Genomic DNA, 27,211 nt, shown 5'->3' with positions numbered 1-27,211 from the left:
CCCCTTATTTCAGTTCTTTTGACAGACTTGCATTTTAGCCAATCAGTGCTGGATCCTAGGTAACTCCACATGCGTGAGCACAGTGTTATCTATATGACACACATGAACTAACACCCTCTTGTTGTGAAAAACTGTCAAAATGCATTTAGAAAAGAGGTGGCCTTCAAGGTCTAAGAAATTAGCATATGAACCTCCTAGGTTTAGCTTTCAACTAAAAATACCAAGGGAACAAAGCAAAATTGGTGATAAAAGTAAATTGGAAAATTGTTTAAAATTACATGCCCTATTTGAATCATGAAAGTTTATTTTGGACTTGACTGTCCCTTTAAGAAAATTGAATTAGCTTTTGTACATATATTGATGGAGCTGTGCCTCCACAATTTGTAAACTATTTCTTTTAATATGAATAAAGCTGATTAAAAAGGTATATTTTATGAATATATGCTATACACATCAGCATCTGGGAGGGGGGTGAGCAATTTTGCATCCAAACATAATTACTAACTTTAGTCACTCTCTTGATGCAAATGAACACCATGTTGCATTGATATGCAGCACTTGTGTATAAAAAGCCGCTTTCTTGTGCTACTATTATTATTATTATTATTATTATTATTATTATTATCGGTTATTTGTAGAGCGCCAACAGATTCTGCAGCGCTATATCACCCCCCCCCCAAATTGTGCATAAAACAGGTTTTAACAGGACATTCAACATTACAAAAATCTGTAGTTAACAATTGTATTACTGTTATGCCAGTAACAAAGCTGGTGAAAAGCATTTTTCACCCCTCTAGTGCTTGTTTACTCATTGTGAGGTTTTTGTTTATAAGAATGATAACGCAGGTGGTACAGCCATTTACATACCAAACCACACAATCCATAGGCCTCTATTTATCAAGGTCTGTCGGACCTGATCCGACAGTGCGGATCAGGTCCGACGGACCTCCTGAATACGGCGAGCAATACACTCACCGTATTCAGCATTGCACCAGGCAACGCTGTCCCCTGCAGACTTGTGGCCAATGGGCCGCCAGCAGGGGGGTGTTAATCAACCCGATCGTACTCGATCGGGTTGATTTCCGGCGATGTCTGTCCGCCTGCTCAGAGCAGACGGACAGGTTATGGAGCAGCGGTCTTTGTGACCGCTGCTTCATAACTTCTGTTTCTGGCGAGCCTGCAGGCTCGCCAGAAACACGGGACATCAAGCTCCATTCAGAGCTTGATAAATATGCCCCATAGACTCATCCAAAACGTGTCTCCTCTGCTGTACAATTTAGTCTATGGATCCTTTGAGTAGCGGGGGTATTTAAAGACACTTTCACATGCCTTTTAAAACCTCTAATGGTAAACTACTGCGCGCCAGTAATACAATGCTTTTAATGTATTGCAGACATTTGTAAAATAGAATGTTGGGGTAATGAGCTTCAGCAGTATATTATTTTGCTTCCATATACAAGTATTTGCAAGCACCCACTGTGACAATATGTTAGCAGGCTTGCACGTAACAGAACATTAACTTCTTAACATTGATTGATTCAGGGATGTAGCGTTATAAATAATCTACAAGCTGAACGTTGACTCCTTAGGTCTCTACGGTCCAATGCGTCGACGCTCATCATTGTGTCCGAACAATTCAATGTACAATGCCTATTACTTTGTAACTTATATGAATAATTATTTCTTAAACACATATCGGTGTTGTACAGCTTTTGTAAACATAACAAAGAAAGACAATGACTCCCCAATTAGAAAGTATGGGTTTACAACTTATCAACAAATCTTTAATTTCATTTTTGTTTTAATTCTGAAACAAAATTCTAATCAGAAAACTGTGCGTGGCAAATACACCTTAACAAGTGCAAAATAAAATAATTGCTGGTATAAACTGTAGGGCTTTAACACACCTGTTTGAGGCCAATATCGGAAGTGAACCCAGGTTCTGAGGTTGAATAGAAAGCTCCCAGGCCTACCCTTTGGGCAGGGTGAGAGTGGAACCCGCCCAGGGCCCCGTAATTTAAGTGACACCACACTTTCAGGGGTGAGGGTATGAGAAGGGGCAATTTATATCCTGTAGTTAGTTTATGAAGAATTGTTTATAGTATCAGGAGTTGTAATATATACTGTTTTTCTTTATATAGGTAACACTAATGTTGGGACTGGGGTGGTTCATACAGGGGAAGGGCATACAGGGGGTGGGGAATAAGAGTGCTGGTCTGTGGCGCCCCGCAAATTTGTCTTGCCCAGAGCCCCGCAAATATTAAGGGTGTCCCTGGAAGCTGCTGACTAAAAGGACCTTGGCAAACCTCAGTACATAACCCATGTATAGCCTTGTAAATGTAAGAACAAGCAAGATATACAGTGCGGATCAGGTCCGACAGACCTCGCTGAATACGGCGAGCAATACGCTCGCCGTATTCAGCATTGCACCAGGCAACGCCGCCCCCTGCAGACTCACGGCCAATAGGCCGCCAGTAGGGGGGTGTCAATCAACCCGATCGTACTCAATCGGGTTGATTTCCGGCAATGTCTGTCCGCCTACTCAGAGCAGACAGACAGGTTGTGGAGCAGCGGTTTTTGTGACCGCTGCTTCATAACTGCCTCAATTCATAGACAATGGTGAGGTTGCCCAGGAGCCTTGTCTTGAAGATGACTTCATGTTTTGTTAGTGAGCATCCATGACATTAACATCTATAGTTGCGTGAGATGCCGGTACAGGATATCTCTTGCATTATATGAAAACAACCAGGAAAGTAGAAAAACAATATTTATAACAGCAACACTTGCAATATGGTTTGTGTAAATGTTTGTTATTGTAAGATATTTACATGTCTTTGTTTTGTTATGGTTAAAGGGACATGAAACCCAACATTTTTCTTTCATGATTTAGGTAGAACATACCATTTTAAATAACTTTCTAGTTTACTTCTATTATCAAATTTGCTTCATTTTCTTGGTATCATTTGTTGAGGAGCAGCAATGCACTACTGGTCTCTGACTGAACACATGGGTGAGTCAATAAAAATCGTTATATATATAGGCAGCCACCAATCAGCAGCCAGAACCTAGGTTCTTTGCTGCTCATGAGCTTACCTAGATAAACCTTTCAGCAAAGGATAACAAGAGAAGGAAGCAAATTAAATAATATAAGTAAATTGGAAAGTTGTTTAAAATTGTGTGCTCTGTCTATATCATGAATTTCTATATATGATGTTTTTTTTTGAAAAAATTTTTATCAATACCTATCGATATAGATGATTATATATAGGTATATATATATACAGATATATATAGGAATAGCTATTTAAAAATACATATAACATATTCTGCTATATGCAGAACATTGGAATGTCAACTATTTCCAGCAAATACATAGTATAAAACTTTATTAATAATATTGCATAAATATGCTTTAAACACGTTTTTATCTAGCTGACTGCAAAGGGATTCAATATACTTATATATATGTCTTTATGTGTGTACTTAATATGTATTTATGTGTTTATATGTCAGTAAATACATAAATACACATATAAATACATATGTACATACATATAGTGAGCGTAGCAGTTAACCAGAGCTCTGAGATTGTAGTAATCATTCTAGCGTAAATCGCGATTGCGCTCACGTGTTCTCATTTACTTTCAAATTGTAATACAAGCGTAAACAGTCACGATAAACCCGATATCTCTTGCGCAAAACAGCATGCCACACATAATCTGGCTCTTTATGGGGAATATAATTTTCAGTTTAAATGATGCTAATTGAAGTACGAAGAATTCCTGCTTTTATGTGTTTCAGCCTTTAAGTAAAGCCAGTCATTTCCTGTTTTAAGCATCTGAGTGAGAACTTAAACAGCGACTTTCATTAAAGTATAAATTGTATTTTGCTTTGCTTTTAAGTGTCTCAGTACATGTCGCTGTATTATACAAGTACTAATATTTAATTTGTTTTAGAACAAATGTGGCATGAAATTAAAAAACACGCCAGACTGGCAGTTCTTTTCTCGGCTGACGCAAGTGAGGTCTGAGAAACATGGTACTCTTAGATTGCCCAAGAAATAACTTATCCAGAAAATTATTAGAGAACATGATTCTTACCGGAACACGAACCCCAATTTTATTATTTCATAATTCAGAGCATGCAATTTTAATCAACTTTCCAATTTACTTCTATTATGAATTTTTCATCGTTCTCTTGGTACCTTTTGTTAAAAAGGACTGAGTTAAGCTCAGGAGTGTGCACATATCTGCAACCCTATGGCCTCTATTTATCAAGGTCTGGCGTACCTTATCCGACAGTGCGGATCAGGTCCGCCAGACCTCGCTAAATACGGCGAGCAATACGCTCGTCGTATTCAGCATTGCACCACAAGAGCTGCTGGTGCAACGCCGCCCCCTGCAGACTCGCGGCCAATGGGCCGCCAGCAGGGGGTGTCAATTAACCCGATCGTACTTGATCGGGTTGATTTCCGGTGATGTCTGTCCGCCTGCTCAGAGCAGGCGGACAGGTTATGGAGCAGCGGTCTTTATGACCGCTGCTTCATAACTGCTGTTTCTGGCGAGCCTGCAGGCTCGCCAGAAACACGGGACATCAAGCTCCATTCGGAGCTTGATAGATAGGCCCCTATAAGGCAGCAAGAAGGTTATACATTTATAAGAGCACTAGATGGCAGCACTTCCTGTCATGTAGTGCTCCAGATATGTGCACTTACCTAGATATCTTTTAAACAAAGAATACTATAGGAGCGAAGCAAATTTGAAAACAGAAGTAAATTGGACACTTTTTTTAAAAATTGTGAATCATGAAATAATTTTTTTAGGTTTCATATCCCTTTAAACAAGTGTCCAAAAAAACTAAAAAGTGATGGTGTCTTTTTTTTTCCCCAGCTTGCACCTGTAACCTGCATGCTCGACGTTGCCGCTTTAATATGGAGTTATACAAACTGTCTGGACGGAAGAGTGGGGGTGTATGTCTCAACTGCAGACACAACACGGCAGGGAGGCACTGCCATTACTGCAAGGAAGGATTCTATAGGGATGTCAGTCGCCCCATTACAGATCGCCGGGCCTGCAAAGGTGAGCAGAAAAGAAAAGGGTGGAAAATACGGACAATATAGAGTAAAGCAATCTAGCAGATGTGGCAAAAGCTAATACGGCAAGAAAATTAACAAGAGTCTATTCCTTTAAAAATGCTGAAAAAGTGTTTAGACAACTGGAATTGGCTTAAAGGGACGCTGAACCCAATTTTTTTCTTTTGTGATTCAGATAGTGTTTGCAATTTTAAGCAACTTTCTAATTTACTCCTATTCTTAATTTTCCTTCTTGCTATCTTTATTTGAAAAAGAAGGCATCTATGCTTTTTTTTTTTCGTTCAGAACTCTGGACAGCACTTTTTTATTGGTGGAAGAATTTATCCACTAATCAGCAAGAACAACCCAGGTTGTTCACCAAAAATGGGCCGGCAGCTAAACTTACATTCTTGCATTTCAAATAAAGATACCAAGAGAATGAAGAAAATTTGATAATAGGAGTAAATTAGAAAGTTGCTTAAAATGTCATGCTCTATCTGAATCACGAAATAAAAAATTTGGGTTCAGTGTCCCTTTAAAGGGACACTGAACCCAAATTTTTTCTTTCATGATTCAGATAGAGCATTCAATTTTAAGCAACTTTCTAATTTACTCCTATTATCAAATGATCAAATTTTCATATTATGCAATAAATAAATAAATATGATTTTTCATGTTTTCAGCTACTTGACTGCAATTTCTCTTATCTATATGTTTATATATGTATTAATAGGTATTTATGTGTTTATATGTGTACATTTGTCTGTAAATACATAAATACATATTAAAAACCTATTACACTCTTATACAATATCATTTAAATATTGCTTAAAAGGTTTTAAAAGGGTTAAAAAGGGATATGATGTATGGCAAAGTGTTTGACTGGGAAGGGCTCCAGTGTGTGTGTATGGAGCAGAGCTGTCAGCATTAGCATCTTGCATTGAGATAGTAAGGTGTTCATACGTATGGATTCTTGTGATTTAGAGATTTTTATTAGGCTAAGGATTTCTGCAGTCAGGATTATAGCAATGAGAGGGTTAATTGTTGATATGGATCCTGCGGTACTCAAATTAAGATGTAGGGGCCTATTTATCATAGGTCTTGCGGACCTGATCCGACAGTGCGGATCAGGTCCGCAAGACCTTGCTGAATGCTGAGAGCAATACGCTCTCAGCATTTAACATTGCACCAGCAGCTCACAAGCTGACTCGCAGCCAATCGTCCGCCAGCAGGGAGGTGTCAATCAACCCGATCGGGTTGATTTCCGGCGATTCTTGTCCGCTTCATCAGAGCAGGCGGACAGGGTTATGGAGCAGCGGTCTTTAGACCGCTGCTTCATAACTGCTGTTTTTGGCGAGTCTGAAGACTCGCCAGAAACACGGGCCCACAAGCTCCATTCAGAGCTTGATAAATTGGCCCCAATGTGGGGTTAATTTGTTTGCCTTGCAGCACTCTCTGGCATACAGAGGTTTACGTACTGCTTAGGGGTCCATAAAGCCGTGGTGCTGGATTATAAGCGGTGTTATATTAAACTTTGGAAAACACCCTCCTTTTACAATAGATATACAATCATTTTTTCCCCCTGTTTTAGTGTAGTAAGAATGTGCATGCCGATTAATAGATAGTTATGCACGAAAATAAGTGTTCAGAGCTTGAATACAATTTTCAAAATTGAAATATACCCCATAGTGCTATACAGGAACTTAGAAAATGATACCTGTGTATAAGAGCTTGCAATCTACATTCTTACTGGGAGGCTGACTGACTCATTTACTGGAAGGTCTCCCTTATTTTAGCACCTGCAGTTTCCTACTGATCAAAACCTACAATTTAAATTTGTTTCCCCTTAAAATGTACAGTACCGTTTAGGACAAAAAAATACTCTGAATACTAAATAGTTAAAACACTTTTTTGTTTTAGTTATAAAATAATCAATTCTGATCCCCAAACCCCTTCACACACTCCCCCTTTTCCCTTTCATTTATTTTTTTTTATCCTCATTTCCTAACACGTTCTTTTTTCCACCGTTAAAATGAAAAGAAAAAAAAAATATCCTGGAAAGAATTCCCCCCTCCTTTCTGCCTTTCTCTTTTTTTTTTTCTGTCCCATAACAAGGTGGCAATTAGTTTCTCCTAATGAGCCTTAACGTGTTCCCCTCCCCCGCTCCTCCTTTACTTTGCCAGTTTGCCATTGGCTAAATGACTCTACCAGCTGTGCATGTCCACATTTGGTCTAAATTCCTCCCATTTTTCACACGGAAAATACAACTCTCTCTTATAAACAGCTGCAGCTGAGGTAGCTGTATGAGATGATCTAGCAACAGCTGTCTAAAGGGTCTCATGCATCATAATATTTTTTTCTTATATACATTATTCAATAAAATATATAAAAAAAATTAACTTGGGTGAATAAGCTGACAGTCTAATAGTTGTGCCCCAGACACAAGGTTTATGTAGCAAAGGGATTAGAGAAGTTGTGTTTGGGTGCCAAAAATACAAAGCTTTTCAACAGATTTCTCATTGCACATTTACTAATTAACTTGATCCGTACTTGTATGTGCCAAATACAACAAAATTGTTAATCAGAAATCTGTCTAAAAACCTTTTATTTAAAGCAGATGGCTACATTGTAAAAATGTTGGTGAATAATGACAATTATCCATATTAGTTTTTTACCCTTGTATTGGTACAACACAGACCTATAATACAGTGTAGTGGTGACCAACCTTTTGCAGATGAGTTGGAATTTTTACTTTGAGAACAAGAGAACACATTTTAGAAATTGTATTAAAAAAAAAATACAGTCTATTGTAACAAAACAGATGTGAGATACCTAAGCATGAGATATGCAAACAGACAAAACACCTTTATGAGATTAGCTGGTGTGTGGTACGAGGGCAAGAAAATATATAGGGTACACTGGGGATGGACCACCCTGATTTAGAGCAGGGTACTTCAAACCATGGGTCAGGAGGCCATTGCTGGGTTGCAACTCCATGTTTACTGGGTTATGACTTGTGGTGTTTTGTATGAGTGTGTGGTGTGTTTGTATGTGTGTGTGTGTATGCGAGTGTGTGGTGTATGTTGTATGAGATTGTGTGTGTGTTGTATTAGAGTGTGTGTAGTGTGTGTGTGTGTTATATGAATGTGTGTTGTATGAGAGTGGTGTGTAGTTGTATTAGAGTGTGTTTGGTGTGTGTGTGTTGTATTAGTGTGTTGTGTGTTGTATGAGAGTGTGTGTGTGTATTATATGAGTGTGTGTGTGTGGTATGAGTGTGTATGTGTGGTGTGTATGTTCTATGAGAGTTAGGAATGGGTGAATGTTTCGCAACATTTGAAAAATGAAACAAATTTTTACATTTGTTTGTTTCAAATGTCGAATGTTTGTACACATTCTAACATTCGTTTAATGTAATAGTATTTCTAATGCTTTCTTCAAATGTAATATTCTATTCAAATTTTCTAATAATTTTATTCAAATTATGCAATTTTCAAATTAGAAAAATTCGAATTTATATATTTGTATTAGTATTTCTAATGCTTCCTTTAAATGTAATTTTCGAATTATGCAATATTCTAAACAGAAACATTCAAATGTATATATTTGTATCTATTATGTATCAATTTTTCTAAATTCCCTACCACATGAACTAATTGAACTTCTGAATAGTATTTGTTAAATTGAATGTTACATTCGAAATTTTGAATGTGAACAGTCAATCTAATTATAAACCTTCGAATTTGAAAGTGACATTTAAAAACTGAAAATAGCATTCGATTATAGAATTTTTAAGAAAATTCGTTCTTATCAACATTCGATTATGTAAATCGAATTTCAACAATAACATTCATTCTAATATTTGAATTAGCATATAAACACATTCGCCCATCCCTAAAGAGAGTGTGTGTGTTGTATGAGACTATATGTTGTGTGTGTTGTTGTATGAGAGTGTGTGTGTTGAGTGTTGTATAAGAGTGTGTGTGTTGTGTGTGAGTGTGTGTGGTGTGTGTTGTATAAGAGTGTGTGTGTTGTGTGTTGTATGCGAGTGTGTGTTGTATGAGACTGTATGTTGTGTGTGTATGTTGTATGAGAGTGTGTGGGTTGAGTGTTTTATAAGAGTGGGTGTGTTGTGTGTGAGCGTGTGTGGTGTGTGTTGTATAAGAGTGTGTGTGTATGTTGTATGAGAGTGTGTGTGTTGAGTGTTTTATAAGAGTGTGGTGTGTGTTGTATAAGAGTGTGTGTGTATGTTGTATGAGAGTGTGTGTGTTGAGTGTTTTATAAGAGTGGGTGTGTTGTGTGTGAGCGTGTGTGGTGTGTGTTGTATAAGAGTGTGTGTGTGTATGTTGTATGAGAGTGTGTGTGTTGAGTGTTTTATGAGTGTGTGTGTTGTGGGTTGTATGCGAGTGTGTGTGGTGTGTGTATGTTGGATAGGAGTGTGTGTGTTGAGTGTTGTATAAGAGTGTGTGTCCTGAGTGTTGTATAAGAGTGTGTGTGTTGTATAAGAGTGTGTGTGTATGTTGTATGAGAGTGTGTGTGTGTTGAGTGTTTTATAAGAGTGTAGTGTGTGTTGTATAAGAGTGTGTGTGTATGTTGTATGAGAGTGTGTGTGTTGAGTGTTTTATAAGAGTAGGTGTGTTGTGTGTGAGCGTGTGTGGTGTGTGTTGTATAAGAGTGTGTGTATGTTGTATGTTATAAAGAGTGTGTGTGGTGTGGGTTGTATACGAGTGTGTATGTTGGATGTTGAGTGTTGTATAAGAGTGTGTGTGTTGAGTGTTGTATAAGAGCGTGTGTGTTGAGTGTTGTATAAGAGTGTGTGTGGTGTGTGTATGTTGGATGGGAGTGTGTGTGTTGAGTGTTGTATAAGAGTGTGTGTGTTGAGTGTTGTATAAGAGTGTGTGTGGTGTGGGTTGTATGCGAGTGTGTATGTTGGATGTTGAGTGTTGTATAAGAGTGTGTGTGGTGTGTGTATGTTGGATGGGAGTGTGTGTGTTGAGTGTTGTATAAGAGTGTGTGTGTTGAGTGTTGTATAAGAGTGTGTGTGGTGTGTGTATGTTGGATGGGAGTGTGTGTGTTGAGTATTGTATAAGAGTGTGTGTGTTGAGTGTTGTATAAGAGTGTGTGTGTTGAGTGTTGTATAAGAGTGTGTGTGGTGTGTGTATGTTGGATGGGAGTGTGTGTGTTGAGTGTTGTATAAGAGTGTGTGTGTTGAGTGTTGTATAAGAGTGTGTGTGGTGTGTGTATGTTGGATGGGAGTGTGTGTGTTGAGTGTTGTATAAGAGTGTGTGTGTTGAGTGTTGTATAAGAGTGTGTGTGGTGTGTGTATGTTGGATGGGAGTGTGTGTGTTGAGTGTTGTATAAGAGTGTGTGTGTTGAGTGTTGTATAAGAGTGTGTGTGGTGTGTGTATGTTGGATGGGAGTGTGTGTGTTGAGTATTGTATAAGAGTGTGTGTGTTGAGTGTTGTATAAGAGTGTGTGTGTTGAGTGTTGTATAAGAGTGTGTGTGGTGTGTGTATGTTGGATGGGAGTGTGTGTGTTGAGTATTGTATAAGAGTGTGTGTGTTGAGTGTTGTATAAGAGTGTGTGTGTTGAGTGTTGTATAAGAGTGTGTGTGGTGTGTGTATGTTGGATGGGAGTGTGTGTGTTGAGTATTGTATAAGAGTGTGTGTGTTGAGTGTTGTATAAGAGTGTGTGTGTTGAGTGTTGTATAAGAGTGTGTGTGGTGTGTGTATGTTGGATGGGAGTGTGCATGTGTTATTACCTTTTACAACACTTTCAAGCTTGAGTACAAAATTGCAGCTATCTTATTGCATATTACTTCAGGTATTTTCTGACCAAGCATAAAAATAGGGTCACAGAGCTATGTGGTATGATGGCACTGGGTCTTCAGAAAAAAAGTTTGAAGAACGATGATTTAGAGTGAATTGCAATGTCATTTGATGAAAGGGACATTGTGCTTTCTCCCACCCTCACTAGGTATAAATGCAAATTTTGTATCCTAGATTAAGGTTTCAAAGTCCTGCAAATTTCCTAAACCAGCTATTTAATTTGCAGCATTTGCAGGTGACAGAATTTGCCTTTTGGGAGCGTGGAACAAGCTCAGCTTTACACAAAATAAAAAGGTTTAAATGGACATAAAACAGCAGAAAGAAATTTTTCTAATGTGTCAGAGAAATTTATAACTGCACTGTCATTTACATATAACTATGTGTTTAACTCTTGCAGGGGATAAGCACATAGTTAAAGCCAACTCAAGAGCGGTGATGCACTACTGTTTGCTAGCTGAACACATCTGATCAGACAATGGCAAGAGGCATTGCCAATCACCAGCTAGCTCCCAGTAGTGCACTGCTTCTCTTGAGTCTACCTAGGTATGCTTTTAAACAAAGATATCAAGACAACAACGTACATTTGATAATAGAAGTACATTCTTAACCATGAAAGTTTAATTTTGAGTTTCATGTCCCATATATGTCTTTTTAAACTCAAAATATCATTCTTATTTAAATGAATTAATATGCATAGTTAACCCTTTTCTCTAAAATATACTGTTTTCCCCCCTCCCCCAAAGAGGTTGAAATGCGTCCTGCAGACTTCAGAACCATAACCCTGCAACATGCCACACAGTGCTTGCTTAATCAGTGCAGGAGCTCATTTATATCTGTCTCTAATTGGCCACAACTAAACAGATACAATAAACATGCTCAAAAGGTTTTTTTAAAGGGTATGTTACTGGAAAGCAAACTTTATTGATACAATTACAGGTTTACATGCATATGATATATTTATTTTGTAGTCAGATGTGCTTAAATGGACATGAAACCCAAAAATATACTTTCCGGATTTAGATAGAACATGCAATTTTATCAATTTTTCTTCTTTCTTTTGGTATCTTTTGTTGTGAAGCATGGACGTATGTTCATGCCCATTTCTGGATCACTATATGGCAGCAGTTTTTTATGAATGTTATCCATTTGCAAGAACACTAGATGGCAGCATTATTTCCTGCCACCTATTGTCCCAGACACCTACATAGGTATCTCTTCAGCAAAGAATACTATGAGAATGAAGCTAATTGGATAACAGAAGTAAATTGGAAACTTTTTTTAAAATCGTATCCTCTGTCTGAATCACAAAGAAAATGTTGTGTTTCATATCCCTTTAATTTGTGTTAAAGGGACACTGAACCCAAAAAAAATATTTCGTGATTCAGATAGAGCATGCAATTTTAAGCAACTTTCTAATTTATTCCTATTATCAATTTTTTTTCGTTCTCTTGCTATCTTTATTTGAAAAAGAAGGCATCTAAGCTAAGGAGCCAGCCAATATTTGGCACTTGTTTATTGGTGCTGTCCAATCAGCAAGGACAACCCAGGTTGTTCACCAAAAATGGGCCGGCATCTAAATTGACATTCTTGCTTTTCAAATAAAGATACCAAGAGAATGAAGACAATTTGATAATAGGAGTAAATTAGAAAGTTGCTTAAAATTGCATGCTCTATTTGAATCACAAAAGAAAAAATTTGGGTTCAGTGTCCCTTTAAACAATATTAATATATAAAATGATTTTAAAGTCTCTTTAAATAAACTGCAGCTAATTATTTTAGATAATAGCTCAAAATATTGCTCTATTTATCTTCCTGTGTGTATTTAAGCTGTATTATTCCGTGGCCGGGAGCATTTTTTTCTTTAACCATGGTTAGAATCTGTTTAAGGGTTGAAAGAACAATGATATTATTATTACTAAATTATAGGTGGTTAAGCTAAGCTTCCCTAAAAAGTGGCAAACACACACTTAGATAAAGACGCAGGAACCGCAATCTACTAACTGAACAGACTAATGGCTCATGTAAGGAAGTTGGCAGACTATAAAGTGTGCTGGGCTTTGCCAATCACATATATCTCTACTTCACATTAAGTGAATAGAAAACAAATAGGTTTGTTATATGACCGCTAAACACAACAAAACAGCATAACCAATAAATGTTTTTTTTCTGACAAATTTCAAACTGAGTTTTGTTTTTCTTCTCACTGCATCATGTGACAGCCATCATCCAATCGCAAAATGCATATAAGTATATTCTGTAAATCTTGCACATGCTCAGTAGGAGCGGGTGCCTCAGAAAGTGTGCATATAAAAAGATTGTGCATATATAGATAATGGATGTGAATTGTAATATTGTTTAAAATTGTGCGCTCTCTCTGAATCATGAAAGTTTAATTTTGATTTTAGTGGTCCTTTAATACCACTTCCTTTAATTTGTGTGGGCACAAGCTTTTCTGCAATATTACTTAATTTAAAAAACTATGGATGATGATTTCTTGATGTAGTTAGTAAACAAGTCCAAATATAGATCTTCCCAATTATATATTTTTTTTGCTATAAGATAATGGTCTTAGTTACTGATGACCAAATTCCTAACACATAGAGGGGCACACGTCATATTTTAGAAGCCTTAGGGGCAGCCTATAAATGTATCACTATTAAACACACATATGAAAACACAAGTTCTAAAAGTGTCTGTCTTCTGTTCTCCTTTCCAGGGGGCTTTTTTGAGTTGTGGCCACCTTGTTTACCCACCCACCAGGAGTCCTCAAAGCACACATTCTTTCTTCTGTTTTCTCGTGGAGCCACAAAAACTACACTCTTAGTTCTACTTTTTTTCCAAGGGTGCACCAATATATTACAGAGTGCTGCATGTGACCCAGCTTGTCATCCCTGGTCTTAGTCACTTTTCACTCTGGCTTTTCTGTCTTACAAATTTAGCATCAGTTCACCGGAAATACATTTTCCAATTATCGGTAGTTTTGATAATTTCTGTTACTGTTTCCATCCGTTTCCATCCTAGGCACACTATAGTCCTTCATAGTACTAACTTGTTGTACTACTAGAATGAAAAAAATAATTAATGTCTGTGCATACACTAATAGTACTATTCAATGAGTTTTTCCATTAAATGGTTCAAGGTCGACAACCAGTCAATATTTAGTATTAATCATACAAAAGTGCTTTCCAGCCACTTCCAGTTGCTGTGAACATTTTGGCTGTTAAATAATTTGCGGATGCAGCTTTCCAGGGGTTTGGCACTGACTGTTAGTTTTAACCTGCCAAGCTCATAAATCATGGTAATTTGGGCATAGATCATGAACCACTCTCTTTAATGTGGTACCAGTTAGTGGCGCTTGGGTAAAGAATTGCCCAGTAGCTTGAATGGTTTTGCTAGCTGCCAAACCACTGGACAAACTTTGGCTACTCATAGAAGTCACCCCATATTTATCTACACAGTGGTTATTCTTACTAGTAAGTCTTCCATTAGCAATATGAAATAGCCCAGGTGGACCAACCAACTGGAGGTTCATATAAAATCAAGTACCTTACTTTTAGACCCAAATGACATTTTTTAATTTCTAGAATTCTCATGTAATTGTCTAGCTAAACTGTCTTATTGCATCAGAAATTAAAGGGTTACTGAACCAATCAGCAAGCGCTATCCAGGGTGCTGAATCAAAAATGGGCCGGCTCCTATGCTTACATTCCTGCTTTTTCAAATAAAGATAACAATAGAACAAAAAAAAATGATAATAGGAGTAAATTAGAAAGTTGTTTAAAATGGCATGCTCTATCTGAATCATGAAAGAAAATAAATTGGTCTCAGTATCCCTTTAATACAAGTGTGCAGGTGTCTTTTTCATAAGCTTTTGTGTTGGTGGTATGTCTACCAGATGTGAGAGGACGAAAGTCTTAAGCGCTCTGTTTTTCTTTCAGCATGTGACTGCCATCCTGTGGGAGCAGCGGGTAAGACCTGCAACCAGACTACAGGTCAATGCCCCTGTAAAGATGGTGTGACAGGTCTGACATGTAACCGTTGTGCAAAAGGGTACCAGCAGAGTCGTTCACCAATTGCTCCTTGTATAAGTAAGTACTCTTTTTATTATCTTCTCTAATATCATGTTTTAATATCACATTAATTATATAAACTCTAATCTCTGTGAATATGTTTCTTCTACAGTTCTTTTCTCCCTTTATAATGCAACTGTGTCATTCAATGTACCCCTCAAAAAATCTTTTCCCCAAAATCCTTCCAAAATGATGTCTGAATCTTTTCATCCACGCTATTTTCAAAGCTCTATCTTGCTCTTTTGTATCAGCGGTAAGTTACCATTGTAGTATTTTAATTAAAACACTCTCTAATTTCCCCACTTTTCTTTCCAGAAATCCCAGCTGTGGTCCCTACCCCATCTCTCACAAGCACAGAGGAGCCAGCTGGTAAGTTTTACCATCTGCAGGAAAAGGGGTGGGACCTTCTAGAAAGCAACCCAAAAGTAAATAAAATTACCACTACAGCCAATTCATTGAATGTGGGGGGGATGTTATAGATAAGAAATGCCAAATGTTTAAAGTGTACATCAAAACACTGAAAAAAAATTGCCTTGCTTTCTGAGACAAGCTGTTTCAAGAGAAGTTTTCCAGGCTGAAGTCCAGAATATATGCCAGGCTGCAGGGGGTCGTAGAACTGGCAACTAAGGGGTTAATGGAGGCTAGCCTCTTTTCTAAAGCTTAAATCAAGTTAGAGGTGAGCATATACAGACTTTAGGATAATAAGGGTGGTGGTGAAACTGGTATATATAGCAGAAGGGGATATAACAAATGATAGAGAACCATTAGAAATGGACACTAGCACGTTAATAGGTGAAATAGTATGAAAACAAATGATCGTGGTGAACAGCTAGAGTGACGCAGACAGGGGCATTAGTGATATGATTGACAAGAGGAGTGGGTTATGGGCACAGGGTGGCAGAAGTGGTGAGTAAACTCAAAACAGTGAACTAATGAGGTGGCACATGATAGGTCCAGATAATGAGCGATAAAACCTGACTATGAGGCCCATTTATCAAGCTCAGTATGGAGCTTGTGGGCCCGTGTTTCCAAAGACCGCTGCTCCATAACCCTGGGAATCGCCACAATTCAACCCAATCGAGTATGATCGGGTTGATTGACACCTTCCTGCCGGCCGTGAGTCTGCAGGGGGCGGTGTTGCACCAGCAGCTCTTGTGAGCTACTGGTGCAATGCTGAATACGGAGAGCTTATTGCTCTCCGCATTCACCAAGGCCTATGTATCAAAGGTCTTGCGGATCTGATCCGACAGTGCGGATCTGGTCCGCAAGACCTCGCTGAATGCGGAGAGCAATACGCTCTCCGTATTTAGCATTGCACCAGCAGCTCACAGGAACTGCTGGTGCAACGCCGCCCCCTGCAGACTCGTGGCCAATGGGCCGCCAGCAGGGAGGTTTCAATCAACCTGATCGTACTCGATCGGGTTGAATTGTGGCGATTCCTGTCTGCCTGCTCAGAGTAGGCGGACAGGGTTATGGTGCAGCGGTCTTTAGACCGCTGCTTCATAACGGCTGTTTCTGGCGATTCTGAAGACTTGCCAGAAACACGGGCCCACAAACTCTATACAGAGCTTGATAAATGGGCCTCATAGGCCTCAGTGTGTTAAATGAGTGTGTGGATTTGTAGAGGAATTAGTGAAAATAGTGAAATAATAGTATAGGGGAGTAATAGATTAAAGAACCAATAAATACAGTCGAATTGCACAATTAACAAGTTTATAATAAAAAGACAATGCAATTACACTTACTCTAAATTTCATGAAAGCAGATTTTTTTTTTTCTGGCAAAAGTATGTTTTCTCTTATTTGCCAGTCCCCAGTATCATGTGGCAGACATAAGCCAATCATAGGCGAGTATACGTACAGGGAGTGCAGAATTATTAGGCAAATGAGTATTTTGACCACATCATCCTCTTTATGCATGTTGTCTTACTCCAAGCTGTATAGGCTCGAAAGCCTACTACCAATTAAGCATATTAGGTGATGTGCATCTCTGTAATGAGAAGGGGTGTGGTCTAATGACATCAACACCCTATATCAGATGTGCATAATTATTAGGCAACTTCCTTTCCTTTGGCAAAATGGGTCAAAAGAAGGATTTGACAGGCTCAGAAAAGTCAAAAATAGTGAGATATCTTGCAGAGGGATGCAGCACTCTTAAAATTGCAAAGCTTATTAAGCGTGATCATCGAACAATCAAGCGTTTCATTCAAAATAGTCAACAGGGTCGCAAGAAGCGTGTGGAAAAACCAAGGCGCAAAATAACTGCCCATGAACTGAGAAAAGTCAAGCGTGCAGCTGCCAAGATGCCACTTGCCACCAGTTTGGCCATATTTATGAGCTGCAACATCACTGGAGTGCCCAAAAGCACAAGGTGTGCAATACTCAGAGACATGGCCAAGGTAAGAAAGGCTGAAAGACGACCACCACTGAACAAGACACACAAGCTGAAACGTCAAGACTGGGCCAAGAAATATCTCAAGACTGATTTTTCTAAGGTTTTATGGACTGATGAAATGAGAGTGAGTCTTGATGGGCCAGATGGATGGGCCCGTGGCTGGATTGGTAAAGGGCAGAGAGCTCCAGTCCGACTCAGACGCCAGCAAGGTGGAGGTGGAGTACTGGTTTGGGCTGGTATCATCAAAGATGAGCTTGTGGGGCCTTTTCGGATTGAGGATGGAGTCAAGCTCAACTCCCAGTCCTACTGCCAGTTTCTGGAAGACACCTTCTTCAAGCAGTGGTACAGGAAGAAGTCTGCATCCTTCAAGAAAAACATGATTTTCATGCAGGACAATGCTCCATCACACGCGTCCAAGTACTCCACAGCGTGGCTGGCAAGAAAGGGTATAAAAGAAGAAAATCTAATGACATGGCCTCCTTGTTCACCTGATCTGAACCCCATTGAGAACCTGTGGTCCATCATCAAATGTGAGATTTACAAGGAGGGAAAACAGTACACCTCTCTGAACAGTGTCTGGGAGGCTGTGGTTGCTGCTGCACGCAATGTTGATGGTGAACAGATCAAAACACTGACAGAATCCATGGATGGCAGGCTTTTGAGTGTCCTTGCAAAGAAAGGTGGCTATATTGGTCACTGATTTGTTTTTGTTTTGTTTTTGAATGTCAGAAATGTATATTTGTGAATGTTGAGATGTTATATTGGTTTCACTGGTAAAAATAAATAATTGAAATGGGTATATATTTGTTTTTTGTTAAGTTGCCTAATAATTATGCACAGTAATAGTCACCTGCACACACAGATATCCCCCTAAAATAGCTATAACTAAAAACAAACTAAAAACTACTTCCAAAACTATTCAGCTTTGATATTAATGAGTTTTTTGGGTTCATTGAGAACATGGTTGTTGTTCAATAATAAAATTAATCCTCAAAAATATAACTTGCCTAATAATTCTGCACTCCCTGTATAGCCTGTAAGCTTGTGCACATTCTCGGCAGGAACTAGTGCCTCAAAAGGTGTGTCTATAAAAAGACTGTGCAAAATTTGATGATGGGAGTAAATATGAAAAATTCTCAAGTTTAATTTTGACTTGAGTGTCCCTTTAATGAAAGAGCTTACTGAAAAAATTCTGCAAAGGATAAAAGGAGATAGGGGCTGGTCATGGTGTCACCTGAATAAGAGTTGCCATTCAGGATGACAAAGGAGTGGCAGGAATTTTCAAAGACACAGAATGAGATGAACAATGAGGTAGAGAGGGGCACTCAGGGTGACTGAGGAGAACAAAAAGGTGGTGTCAGGTCAGCAAAAAGGAAAGGTTTTCTGTTTCCATAGCACAATTTGTTCTCTCTCAGGGAATTGCCACTGAAAAAGATTATAAATCCATTCACTGCTTTGGGAGTTCCTTTGGCAGCAAATTGTTAGACATCAGTCATATATGGTATCAACACATCCAAATGTCAGACACTATATATATCTGTCACCTTTCTAGGCACATCAGACAGTATTATATATTAAACATACATCTGTATTAATGTTTAGAATCTGGATCCATGTTTGGGTAGAAGTGCCAGCTTGCGGCACAACACTAAACTAATTTCTGCATACAGGGATAGACCTGGCATTTTATTGATGCTTTGAACTGTTCCATTGGAAGATAAAAGGTTAAAAGTATTGGTCTTTGGGGAACATTGCTGTGGGCGCTGCCCACCTGTGGTTGGAAGCTGGAGTACTCAGAACGGCTGCTCTATGATGAAAGGGGGCGGCTGATCAGGACTCTCAAACAGAACATTCCTGTGGTCTGGAAATATCCCCCCTTAGCTCAGGTTTTTGTTTTACTAATTTTTCTTGGTAGTAACTGCTCCTGTACATCTGCACAGTCAGAGTTCTTATACACAGTACACAGCCAGAGTTCTTATACAAAGTACACAGCCAGAGCTTCTTATAACAGCACATGGCCAGAGTTCTTATACACAGTACACAGCCAAACCTTCTTATAGCAACACACAGCCAGTGTTCTTATACACAGTACACAGCCAAACCTTCTTATAACAACACACAGCCACAGGTCTTATACGAAGTACACAGCCAGAGCTTCTTATAACAGCACATGGCCAGAGTTCTTATACACAGTACACAGCCAAACCTTCTTATAACAACACACAGCCACAGGTCTTATACGAAGTACACAGCCAGAGCTTCTTATAACAGCACATGGCCAGAGGTCTTATACGAAGTACACAGCCAAACCTTCTTATAACACCACACAGCCAGGGGTCTTATACACAGTACACAGCCAAACCCTCTTATAATAACACACAGCCACAGGTCTTATACAAAGTACACAGCCAGAGCTTCTTATAACAACACACAGCCAGAGTTCTTATACACAGTACACAGCCAAACCTTCCTATAACACCACACAGCCAGGGGTCTTATACACAGTACACAGCCAAACCCTCTTATAATAACACACAGCCACAGGTCTTATACAAAGTACACAGCCAGAGCTTCTTATAACAACACACAGCCAGAGTTCTTATACACAGTACACAGCCAAACCTTCCTATAACACCACACAGCCAGGGGTCTTATACACAGTACACAGCCAAACCCTCTTATAATAACACACAGCCACAGGTCTTATACAAAGTACACAGCCAGAGCTTCTTATAACAACACACAGCCAGAGTTCTTATACACAGTACACAGCCAAACCTTCCTATAACACCACACAGCCAGGGGTCTTATACACAGTAAACAGCCAAACCCTCTTATAATAACACACAGCCACAGGTCTTATACAAAGTACACAGCCAGAGCTTCTTATAACAACACACAGGCAGATGTCTTATACACAGTACACAGCCAAACCTTCTTATAACGACACACAACCAGAGGTCTTATACACAGTACACAGCCAAACCCTCTTATAATAACACACAGCCACAGGTCTTATACAAAGTAAACAGCCAGAGCTTCTTATAACAACACATGGTCAGAGTTCTTATACACAGTACACAGTCAAACTGTCTTAAACACAGCAAACAGGCAGAACTCATATACACAGCAAACAGCAAGCGCTGTTATAAATAGCACACAGCCAGAGCTTTAATACACTGTACACAGCCAGAGCTCTTATACACAGCAAACAGCCAGAGCTCTTATACACAGCAAACAGGCAGAGCTCTTATACAGAGCAAACAGCCAGAACTCTTATAAATAGCAAACAGGCAGAGCTCTTATACACAGCAAACAGCCAGAGCTTTAATACACAGTACACAACCAGAGCTCTTATACACAGCAAACAACCAGAGCTTTAATACACAGCACACAACCAGAGCTTTAATACACAGTACACAACCAGAGCTCTTATACACAGCAAACAGCCAGAGCTCTTATACACAGCAAACAGGCAGAGCTCTTATACACAGCAAACAGGCAGAGCTCTTATACACAGCAAACAGCCAGAACTCTTATACACAGCAAACAGGCAGAGCTCTTATACACAGCAAAAAGCCATAGTCCTTATAAATAGCACACAGCCAGAGCTCTTATACACAGCAAAAAGCCATAGTCCTTATAAATAGCACACAGCCAGAGCTTTAATACACAGTACACAGGCAGAGCTCTTATACACAGCAAAAGCCAGAGCTCTTATACACAGCAACAGCCAGAGCTCTTATACAGAGCAAACAGACAGAACTCTTATACACAGCAACAGCCAGAGCTCTTATACACAGCAACAGCCAGAGCTCTTATACACAGCAAACAGGCAGAGCTCTTATACACAGCAACAGCCAGAGCTCTTATACACAGCAAACAGGCAGAGCTCTTATACACAGCAACAGCCAGAGCTCTTATACACAGCAAACAGGCAGAGCTCTTATACACAGCAACAGCCAGAGCTCTTATACACAGCAAACAGGCAGAGCTCTTATACACAGCAACAGCCAGAGCTCTTATACACAGCAAAAAGCCATAGTCCTTATAAATAGCACACAGCCAGAGCTCTTATACACAGCAAAAAGCCATAGTCCTTATAAATAGCACACAGCCAGAGCTTTAATACACAGTACACAGGCAGAGCTCTTATACACAACAAAAGCCAGAGCTCTTATACACAGCAACAGCCAGAGCTCTTATACACAGCAACAGCCAGAGCTCTTATACACAGCAAACAGGCAGAGCTCTTATACACAGCAACAGCCAGAGCTCTTATACACAGCAAACAGGCAGAGCTCTTATACACAGCAACAGCCAGAGCTCTTATACACAGCAAAAAGCCATAGTCCTTATAAATATCACACAGCCAGAGCTTTAATACACAGTACACAGGCAGAGCTCTTATACACAGCAACAGCCAGAGCTCTTATACACAGCAACAGCCAGAGCTCTTATACACAGCAAACAGGCAGAGCTCTTATACACAGCAACAGCCAGAGCTCTTATACACAGCAAACAGGCAAAGCTCTTATACACAGCAACAGCCAGAACTCTTATACACAGCAAACAGCCAGAGCTCTTATACACAGCAAAAAGCCATAGTCCTTATAAATAGCACACAGCCAGAGCTCTTATACACAGTTTATGGTTTTGCACTAATATTGGTTATGCTAATTAATATAATTATGTAAGAAGAAATTGTCTACCTTAGGAAGTAGCTATTGACCCAAAATTGATCTGTCTTTAAAAAGAGAATTCTTTTTAAGATGGTAAAATACTGACTGACTGGTAACCCTAGCCGTCCTGCCTGTGTATATAGCTTGTACTCTAATACACTTGTGCACAGATGGCATTTTAATACCCGTGCATGTAGCCATTCCTCTGGTACATCTTTACTATCAGTGCTGTATAGACAACCAGACGTACTGTGGTTCCCTGAACTCACAGGAAGCTCTCTAATACACTTGCACGCAACTGACATTTATATATAAGTGTATACTCCCCCATTTATCCTATGTGTATAGGATCAGTATTCTAATACACAAGCACAGCTTTTTCACATAATTACACGCACTCTAATGTGTTCAAACATGGCCGGGCAAATGCCACCCTCCATGCCAGACACTCATGTATACAAAACAAGCACATGTATACTTCCAGCGATCTATTAGTGTTTTAAAGTAACATGAAACCTAACGTTTTTCTTTCATGATTCAGATAGAGCATGCAATTATAAAAACGTATTTACTTCTATTAACAATTTTGGAGCAAAATTTGTTCTCATGATATCTTTTGTTGAAGAGCAGAGACTTATGCTTAGGAGCCGGCCCATTTCTGGAGAACTATAGGGCAGCAGTTTTACACATGGCGTACACAGTCTATGGGGCCGATTTATCATCGGTCTGTCCGACAGGATCTGCATACGCTGTTGGCATTTATCATTGGACAAGCAGTTCTTGTGAACTGCTTGTGTAAATCCGCCCCCTGCAGATTCGCGGCCAATCGGCCGCTAGCAAGGGGTGTCAATCAACCCGATCATACACGATCGGGCGGACTGTAGATCGCAACCTCAGAGGCAGCGGACCAGTTATGGAGCAGCGGTCTTAAGACCACTGCTTCATAACTGCTGTTTCCCGCAAGCCTGAAGGCTCGCACAGAAACAAGGGCATCAGGGGCCATTCAGACCTTCATAAATTTGGCCCCTATGATCTTATAAGTGTGGTACACAGAGCAGTGCAAACTGTCAGCACTCTTACATATAAGAAGTGTTCCAGATTTCTTATGTATAGTACACAGAGAAAAATCTCAGTAATTTCTCTAATACCTTCTGTGTTTATGAATAACTATATAAAAACAAACTTTAATTTTTAGAAGAGCAGTCAGTAAATACAAATGCCTGAGAAATGATAGAAAATGATTCAGTAATACAAAATGCAGTCACAATTTAAAAAGAAGCCTTTTACAATATCCAGTTCCCTCTATATGTCTTACAGGCAGGGCGGAGGTCTGTTCGGCACTGTTTGTACTGACATTTTTTGCAAGGTTCTCCCCTAATTTTCTGAAACTAGATCTGCCGCCGGAAATAATGATCCTGTTAACCCCTAAAAGAAAAGCACAACCTTTTTACAAGGTGCCTCATACACTGTGACCAGTTGCAAAGTTAGTAAAGACTTAAAAGGAAGTGCACGGAAGTGCTGCTCTCTATAGCAGTAGTGAGTGTATGTGGGTACTAGCAGTCACTTTGTAGTGAATGTGATATGATTTTAAAGCAGTTTAATAAACCATATGTAATCCTTAAAGGAACTGTACTGTAAAATCGTTTTTCCCTGAATGTGTTTCCAACGACTTGTTTTAGCAGTCGCAGAGTATGGACTATATGTGAAATTGATCCTTTCGGGACGATTTCTCCTTAACATCGTCCGCCACCTTTGAGGTGGCGGACAGCAATCATCCCGATCAGATACGATCGGGATGATTGACACTCCCTGCTAGCAGCCGATTGGCCGCGAATGTGCAGGGAGTGGCATTGCACAAGCATTTCACAAGAAATGCTTGTGCAATGATAAATCCTGACAGCGTACGCTGTCAACATTTATCAATGTGGGGCAGACATGATGTCTGCCCCACATTGATAAATCGGCCCCTTTAGGTTTAAGTTGTTTTTATTGAAACCACATCCCCGTTTTCTCATGAACATGTCCATTTGAATAGGCTGAGCCTGCAGGAAGAGCAGACTTCCGTATCTAATTTATTTTGCTATAAACAAGGACCTCCTTTTTATCTCCCTATAATAGACAAAGGACTGTACTCAGAGGGCAATACAAAATTTAAATGTCACTATCTATCTCTGCACCCTCATTGACATGGATTTCTGCTGCTGCCTCTTATTTTCATGTTTTTATATATATATATACAGTTTTCATATTTTTCAGCAAAGGTGGTGGTTCACCAATCAAAAACAGCTATATCAAATGACAAAATAAAGGTAATGGAGCTAAATGATTTGATACACTCCAGCAGATAAAATGTATCTCTGAGAACAAAAAAATGAGAGAAAAAAAATACAATACAGTGCACCTTTAATGTTCTGCAACTCATCAATACTCTAAAGAGCATCATGCTTAATAGTGAAGTTAATACATCAATATTTTGCTATAAAAAATTAAACTGACGTGTCCACTTTACAGATTCACTAAATGTGCTCTCCAGCCTCTCCAGCTTTACTGGCGTCATCAACCTTGCTAAATTGTAAACTTTATTGAATAAGATTAATGTTATAACATAAGAATTCACTGATGAAATCTGAGAGGCTATAGAGAACAGTGAATTGTGCCCTTCTAGAATTTGCTGATCTTTTATAAAACAGAAAAGAGACACTATGCTGTAATAATGCTTACATTTTACACAAACAAACAATTTTAAGGAACATTGTACTCAGATTGTTTATATTATTCATATCAAAGATCCATATTAAAATATGGTGACATTTTATTTTTGCCTAAAAAAAAAGGTGAAATAAAAGTAAAATCAGCTAATTGAAATATATATGTATACGAATATACTTTATACATATATATTTATGTGTTTATATGTTTATATACACATATTAATACATAAATATATATGTATATAGTCATATACATATATGTTTGCAGGGAACACACAGTCACCATAGACTGCAATGTAAAGGCACTTTTTAGTGACGTTTTTTTTCTCCCACCAACTTTAACTCCTAAAAACTGCTTTGTGCATTTTTTTTATTAATAAAATAATTGCTAAAAATTTTTAAAAATAAAAAAACTGAAACACACTTTATTTTGGGGCCAAATGAGTAACTTTTGGAAAATTAACCAGAGATCTGATCTCTGGTTAATTTCGGAGCGCAACCAGCTACTTGTAACGGCTGGTAATTTATCGCACGCCCTTAAATGGTAGAATTTGACTGTTTATGGGCGCGCAATAAATATAGCACTCCACTTTAATTGCAATATTTATGAACATACAGATTTTTATATTTTATTTGTGTGCAAGTTTCATAGTTTAACAGCTTTGATGGCGCAAGTTACATTTTTTTTGGTTGAAACTAGGAAGAAATTGTGGTTATTAAAATAGGAGAAATTAAACCAACAGTCTAGATGTGTCATGGGAAAACAGTCATAACATTTTCAAGATAGTAAAGGTCTCAAAAAAGATTTAAAAAATGGGGGGGGCGGGGGGTTAAGTTGAAAAAGTGTTTTCTAATGAAATATCTTTAGAAAGGGCTTTAAATTCAAAGTATAAGATGAGTTTTCTAAGTGCAAAGAGGTTTGAAAACAACTAGAACATTGGTTGGAATTGACTAGGATTGGTTGGAATTCAGTAGTGCTGCAGGGAAAACCAATAGGATACTTGTTTGTATAGGAAAAGGAATTAGCAGCAGAAAAAAAAGGACCATTTTATAGATCTGTTAGGCATCATCTTGAATATTGCGTTCTGTTCTAGATATTGTTTCTCCAGAATTATATAAATAACAAAGGAATGGTTCAAAGAAGGGCTACTAAACTAGAGTGAAGGTAAAGAAGTGATATCATAGAAACCTTTAAGAAACTCTTTCAAATACTTGGTTATGTTGTTAGACCCCAATCTATCTTTTGGACTCCACATATAAAAACTTGCATCTAAACTCTATCCAAAACTAGGTGCCCTGTACAGAAACAAATCCTGTCTAAGCCCTACAGTAAAGGAAAAGATTGTACTGCAAATGCTGATGCCTATCATGGATTACGGGGATATAGTATATGCACCTGCACCGCAAACTCACCTAAATAAACTTAATACACTGTATAACTCGTTCTGCCGCTTTGTGCTACAATGTAACTACAGGACCCACCATTGTGACATGCTAAAAGAACTAAACTCGCTGTCGCTGGAATCCAGACGCACCCTCCATCTTTCCAGCCTTGTGTTTAAGAGCTTTTCTGGGAAGCTCCCACCCTACCTCAGCAGAATGCTCTCCCCGGCTGTTCCCACCTCCTATAACCTCCAATCCAGTGCCAGCACATTATTTAGTTTGCCACAATACAAAAAGAAAGCAGCTCGATCCTCCTTTTCCCACAGAGCACCACAATTATGGAACGACCTCCTGCACACTTTAAAACCTTCCCCAAGCCTAAAATCCTTTAAGAGATCCCTCTTTGCATATCTCAAAACAGAATGCACCTGTCATGGTTGATTATATATTTCCTACCTGTTCTATGTAAAATTTTGCATGTATTATGTATTAATATTGTTTCTGTATTTTACTGTACCCTATTGTAACAATGCAATGTTTTGTGGACCCAGGACATACTTGAAAACGAAAGAAAGCTCAATGTATCCTTCCTGGTAAAATATGTTATTAATAAAATATTTTATAAATAAATAAATAAATAAGAATATGAAGGGATAAAAGCATGTTTTACAAAAATTGGCGTCAGAGCAAGAAATCATTATCTCAGTTTGAAGGGTAGCAGGATTGTTAGTAATTTGCACTTCTTTAAAGAAAGGTGATTGGTTTAAGTAATACACTTCCCATATCGCTATTAGCGCTTTGGGCTCAGTATACAAAGTAATGGATCCTGCTTTTGAGCCCTTGTGAGCCTGCTTTCCACAATGTAAGAAGCAGATGCCATCCGATTGCTGATTTTTACCCTCTCCACCACCTCTGAGGTAGCGAAGATAAACACCCCAAACATATTAGTTCAGGCCTATTGACAGGCCCTGCTCTCGCACAATTGGTCATGCATGAGGCAGGGTTGCACAAAAAAGTCCTTGCGCAATGATACATCAGGGCAGCAGACATACAGTGTGGCTGCCCTTTGCCCCAA

At 38.9% G+C, this 27,211-nt stretch overlaps 1 protein-coding gene across 1 annotated transcript in view; it reads left to right on the top strand.

Annotated features, from left to right (window-relative positions):
* The window catches only part of NTN3 (netrin 3), a 204,790-nt gene that overhangs the window by 137,958 nt on the left and 39,621 nt on the right, over nucleotides 1–27,211 (top strand). Inside the window, exons 3-5 of the mRNA XM_053695263.1 lie at nucleotides 4,890–5,078; nucleotides 14,835–14,984; nucleotides 15,282–15,335. Coding sequence (XP_053551238.1) covers nucleotides 4,890–5,078; nucleotides 14,835–14,984; nucleotides 15,282–15,335 — 393 coding nt within the window. The remainder of the gene's footprint in view (nucleotides 1–4,889; nucleotides 5,079–14,834; nucleotides 14,985–15,281; nucleotides 15,336–27,211) is intronic.

This window comes from Bombina bombina, chromosome 11, assembly GCF_027579735.1.
Source record: "Bombina bombina isolate aBomBom1 chromosome 11, aBomBom1.pri, whole genome shotgun sequence".
Lineage (NCBI taxonomy): Eukaryota > Metazoa > Chordata > Amphibia > Anura > Bombinatoridae > Bombina > Bombina bombina.
The sequence above is the reverse complement of the archived record's forward strand: the minus strand, read 5'-3'. Positions and strand labels throughout refer to the sequence as shown.